General features: G+C 42.5%; 1 protein-coding gene across 3 annotated transcripts in view; it reads right to left on the bottom strand.

Moving 5' to 3' along the window:
* Positions 1–2,543: 2,543 nt before the first annotated feature.
* pald1 (phosphatase domain containing paladin 1) overlaps positions 2,544–6,000 on the bottom strand; it is a 182,696-nt gene continuing 179,239 nt past the window's right edge. For all 3 annotated transcript variants that reach the window (XM_016992194.2, XM_062976219.1, XM_062976220.1), the window contains exon 20: positions 2,544–2,951. In XM_016992194.2, coding sequence (XP_016847683.2) covers positions 2,802–2,951 — 150 coding nt within the window. In that variant the 3' untranslated portion in view covers positions 2,544–2,801. The remainder of the gene's footprint in view (positions 2,952–6,000) is intronic.

Below are 6,000 nucleotides of genomic sequence, written 5' to 3'. Positions count from 1 at the left end.
TGTCAAAGTTCAGGAAATCTTGAGAAATCTTGGAGGACCATACTACCCACTGCACCTTTCTTTTAAAAAACCTTTAAAATATTTTGCTCCAAAATGTCCTCAAATACTGTTTGGGGGCATGAGGACATTTTGCTGTATGTATGTATATATTTAAATATTTCTGTATTTATTTATGCTTCTATGGGCCATGTTATGTTCAGGGAAGACCTTTTTTAGCAGATAAGTATCCGGGATCCACTTCCTATTTTTAAAAACGGTTAACAACAATTGTTGTCAAAAATAGCAGGCAATATAGATCAATTGTCTGACTCACTTTAAGATCCCCATGTCTTCCTGTGACTTCCACTATACCAGACATGTGTAAACTGAGGCCCCTGGGCGCTTAGCTCAGGCCCTCCTCATTTTCCCCATCCTCTTGGCAACAGTGGCCTGTCATGTCCTGATGCCAAAAAGATGAGGGAGGAAGGCACACAGCAGCTGAGAGCCCTCTGGAGCGCTCTCAGCCGCTGCCTGTCTCGCCCTCCTCCTGGCATAATGCTGAGAATGGGGGGGGAGGATCAGAGCAATCGCTGCATATCCCACCTTCCTCTTGGCATGGGGCAAGCAGCCCTGTCCTTATGCTGGAAGGACAACCTGAGGATGACCTGGCCCTTGCCCTGCCTCCTCCTGGTCCCACCTTCTCCCGGGCCAGTGCCTGCCCTCCTGGCCGAGCCCGCAATGCGCCCAAAAGCCAAAAAAATTGTCCATGCCTGCACTGTACAGTGTAAAGTTGGGTTCATTTTTTCAGACCTCTTCCTCTTTAACCCACTGCTTAACAAATATAGAATTGCACTTTAAAAAGTGATCAGAGTGCCAATAACTGGCCAACTCTCCCCAAAATGAAGCCACCCAATCCCAATTCAGGTGGCCCTTTAGAAATTATTATTGATGGTTGTATTGTATTATTTAGGAGCCCCAGGTGGTACAGTGGGTTAAACTGCTGAGCTGCTGAACTTGCTGACCAAAAGGTCGGCGGTTCAAATCCGGGGACCGGAGTAAGTAACATACAAATGTGAGTAGATCAATAGGTACTTCTCCAGCAGGAAGGTAACGGCACTGCCTGCATTCATGCCAGCCACATGACCTTGGAGGCGTCTACAGACAATGCTGGCTCTTCGGCTTAGAAATAGAGATGAGCAGACAACCCCCAGAGTTAGACACAACTAGACTCAATGCCAGAGGAAAAGCTTTACCTTTACCTATTCTTTAAACAGGTTTCTTCCTTTGCCTTTGGATATGAATACATGCTTTTCAGTGACAGTCTGTGATTCTTGCTTTTGGGAACCAACTAATACTGTTTGAGGATTGGTACAGCCTGTTCTCTCAAAACCTAATCAACCAAGATATTTGAGGATAATGCAACCAGCAGCTACTTATGGTTTGTGAACCTGGATTGCTTGCTAAGAAGAGAAAGGAGCTAGACTAAGGCAAAGAAATGTGAGCACAGCACTCATAAATGCTACACTCATACATGCTTGGATCAGAGACACAATATATATTGCCTCTTCAGTTTTTATACAAAGCTTACAAAGGTTAAACCCTTGTGCTGGCAGGACTGCTGACTTGAAGGTTGGGTTGCTGACCTGAAGGTTGCTTGTTCGAATCCAAGAAGAGCGTGGATTAGCTCCCTCTGTCAGCTCCAGTTCCCCATGCATGGACATGAGAGAAGCCTCTCACAAGCATGGTAAAAACATCAAAACATCCGGACATCCCCTAGGCAACGTCTTTGCAGACGGCCAATTCTCTCGCACCAGAAGCCACTTGCAGTTTCTCAAGTCGCTCCTGACACACACAAAAAATTGTGCACACTTAAAATGAAATGTGCAGGCCAGGTAAGCCTTGCATATAAAAATAAAGTTATTATTATTATTATTATTATTATTATTATTATTATTATTATTATTAAAACAAAATATGTTGAATCTTCTAGAGAGCACCTGAAAGCATTTTCCAAAATGCATGTTTCACCAATCCCCAATTTATGATTTCATATGATTTTAGTTGCCAAACTAATAGATCTATATTTCTTTAACAAGCTGGCAGTTGTGAAGCAGACTAATCTCTTTTCTCTGTTTTGCTGCTCACACACTTAATTCTGGAGGCTGCTGGTGTTTATCTTGCCTGTTGTAGGCAAGCACACACAATTGCACTAGGATCAGACAGAACCAAATCTCGCTTTTTCTCAATTCAAGTTTTGTGTATTTGCATTGTTTACTGAATTGGAAGCCTGTGTTTTGCTAGCCCCACCTCATATTTTTACAGTGCTGCTACTGTTAAAAATGTTTTAAACAGATGGTGAAGAGGGAAAATGGGGAATGGGCAAGCTGGAAACTACCAAAATGAGCTTCTTTATCAGAGACTTTGTTAACTGAGGCATGCTTGTATAATCACTGGGCAGTGCATGAAGTCTATTAAATAAACTTTTGAAATCAACTTGCACAGCACCCATTTGTAATGTATTTTTTTTAAAATTAAGAGGGTAAGAATGGTATTCAGCAGTTGCATTGACATTTGTCTACATTTATTTAATTTATTTTATTGTGTCTGAAAGAACACTATAAAAATGTCTTCAAAGCAGGATAACATTTACTTCTTCTTGGAGTCATAGTCCTTCCTTAAGGCACATTTCTCCAAATTATTTATTTATATTCATATTTATATATGTATTTTTGAAAAAAATATCCACAAGAAAAGCAGTGTGTGAGATTCAGTCACATCTTGAGAAATGCTGCAATACTCATTGCTTTTTACAAAGCTGAGTCCTAAATGAATTCTCCCCGGAACGGGAGTGAGTTGCGGCTTTGCTCCTGCCAGCGGTAGCGAAGTTGAGAGAGCGGTTTGTCCTCTAGGTCCTCAAATTCAGTAAAACCCAAGTGGTTCAGAATCTCATAGACTCCAGCCTTAGATGCCACCTGAAAAGAAAAAAGAGATATATATTCTTATAAATTCTCCAAGTAAGAATAGAGAATGCAGTGTCTATTTTATGTTTCCACACTAGCACCATCTATACACATAATAAAAGTGCAAATGTGTATGTGTGTATGTGGTGGAGGTGTCCCACTTCCACAAATAGCTATAGTTCCCACAGAGCAAAAGACACCAATGGCCCTCCTTCCACTGACATGCAGGTTATAGTGAGCGCCATGAACATGTAGCCCAAACTCTGCCCATGTCCTCCACAAACACCATCCTGCCCGCTACCCAAGTGAAGGCTTTCATGCGGGGATAAGTTCATCCTAGATGTTCTGTTTTTCCTCCAGAATGGACATCCCAGGGTTACTTAATTTGCATGATCCCGCCCACTGCCTCTACCTTAACCCTTTTATACCTTTTTCTACAGCACACAACAAACAGAGGAATTGATCAGCAACTGAACAAAGAGGTTTGGGGGGAATTCACCATGATTTACCAGAGTTGTACTTGAGTTCTTTCTCAAGGTGTTATATCTTGGGGAGGTGACTTTCCAAAAGTTCTGATTTCATGTAAAATCGGCTACATCTATCCAGCGTTGTAGCTCCATAGTGGTATTCATCACCACCACCCCACAGCTTTCTCTACTCCAAGTGGAGATCATCACCTGAAGATCAACATTATTGTTGTGTGGATTTCCAACCACCCTTTTTGCAGTGATTTGCAAAAGCACACCGAGAAGAATCTATGTAGGCCTTCCCTCTTCCAGCTCAATCTAAAAGGAGCTATAAAAGATTCAGTGCAAATGTAACTTAATGAAACTTGAACTGTTCTATCTACAGAGACAAGGAAAAACGTTCTTGTTTTTCTACATCTGGTCATTAAATGTTTTATAAGCCACTTGTTAACTTTCTGTGTGGGTGTTCGCAAGCTCTTTTTAGTTTGGGTAAATAGGCTGAAAGTATCGAAGTTGCCTTGCTATTTTCTAAAGAAAAAAGGCTTTCAGAAAAACCAAAGAGAACGTCTGATAGCATTCAAGATCAAAAGCTCTTTTTATCCAGCTCTGCCAGAAGCACCCTTGGGTTTTCCTATGCCATATATCAGCCTTCTTTTACAAGGCTAGTTCTCCACTGCCCCCTTTAAAAGTGCATGTATTCCCTGACAACCTATGGTGGGCCCATGAATTTCGTTGGGTTTTCTTAGACAAGGAATATTCAGAGGTGGTCTTGCCAGTTCCTTCCTTGGGAGGAAAATGTAAATACAGAGAATGAAAGGCTTTTGATATGGCTAAAGTAAGGGCATGGTTTAGGTCCTTCTGTAAATCAACTGGTTGGTGGGTGTTGCCCTCACAGTTGATGCCGCCATGATAACAGACAGCTATTTTTTATTAGTAGTGATTTATATTGCCCTTGGGGCCAGGGCAGAACGGATGTGGCCAATGTTCACTAATAAATTGTAAATCTTTCCACTCTGTCTTTTTCCCCCTGCTGTCGTTAGGCAGAATACCAAGAGCTCCCTCATATGCAAAGACAGAAGGAGAAGATTGTGTGAATGGGTGGTAAAATGAGTCCGCCTGCCTAGTGCCACAAAAAGACACACTAAGATAGGTCTCAGAAGAAGAACCTCCATGAAGGAATGAGAAGGACCACTGTACACTAACACAAAGCATTTAAAGAACATTGTCAGTTAGAGAAGGGCCCGAATCCTATTTCACCTGTTTCTTTCGTGGTTTTGTACCGTTTTGACCATTTGGATTGCACGGAATGATACAACTCCACTGGAACAAAAGAAACAGTGAAACGAAAGGCAGAGGGGAACAGTAACCGTTTGGTTAGCTAATTTTCTGTGCTTGGCTGTAGGCCTTGGCTTGCAGGGTTTTCAGCTAAGTGCCGGGCCCTCGATGCTTGTAGGCCCGGCCTGCCGGACCTATTAGCATCGAGTGCTCAATGTCTTGTAGGCCCGGCTCACAAGGCCTACAGTCGAGCGCCAAACATTTGATTGTAGGCTCTGCAAACTAGGCCTATGAGCCATTGAGTGCTCGATGTCTCGTAGGCCTGGCTCGCAGGGCCTACAATCAAGCACCAAGTGATCGATGTTCATAGGCCCTACGAGCCAGGCCTACGATTACCGAGCACTTGATGGCTCATAGGCCCGGCTTGCAGGGACTGGTGCTTTGCCACCCAAGGCCTGAACATTTTGGTTTTGTTTTTTTTTCCGGACCTTGGACGGAAAAGCCCATTTGTATAGGCACCCGTTTCTGTAAACAGCTGACGGAAACAGAAACAGGGCCATACGAATGCAACAAACAGAACCGGTAAGTAATTCCATACAAATGCACAAGCCTATTGTAAGTCTCCTATCCAAGTCAGCTCAACCAGCCATTGCATCATCCTGCCCCACTAAACTCCCTTATTCTTTCCAATGCTGCTGGGATCACTTCTCCCTAGATTCTTGTCCAGAAATTCCTTACTATCCCACTGTTCCTTTGCAAAAAAAATATATTTTTTTTTTGGCAAAAGCAGCAGGCCAAAAAGTGGGAGCAGAAAAAGGTCACACTATATCCATTATTGGATAAAGACTCTTGGATCAAAACAAAGAGTTATCTCCATCTGCAGTCTGCCTTCACAAAGATTCACGCTCCTATTTGTCCCTAAACATCAGTAAATTGGTTGCTAAGACCTGTTGATACATTTATCGTCCTCAAATTTTCCTTTAAATCCTAGTTATGGCAATCATCATCAGAGTATGTCAGGTTAATTTCTGGCCTCGTCAAAATTTTGGCAGGAGGATTAGAGAAGCACTGTTTCAAATAGCAATGGCCTGGTTTAGTGCTCAGCAGCCCATCACTTGGTAAGTGTTCAACTTGTGAGTTTGTGATACGAAATCCAGCATATCTATCTTGTTTGCTGTGTCATAATAAAATAATAATGATAATAATTCATTTGGGGGGACTTTAGCTCAGCTGAGCGAGTGGCATGCTATACACAACCTCTTTGCTCCCACCTGGGTCTTCTCACTATTGCAAGCAGATGAATAAATCAGAAATGACTT

Source organism: Anolis carolinensis, chromosome 3 (genome assembly GCF_035594765.1).
Source record: "Anolis carolinensis isolate JA03-04 chromosome 3, rAnoCar3.1.pri, whole genome shotgun sequence".
Taxonomy (NCBI): Eukaryota; Metazoa; Chordata; class Lepidosauria; order Squamata; family Dactyloidae; genus Anolis; species Anolis carolinensis.
The sequence above is the reverse complement of the archived record's forward strand: the minus strand, read 5'-3'. Positions and strand labels throughout refer to the sequence as shown.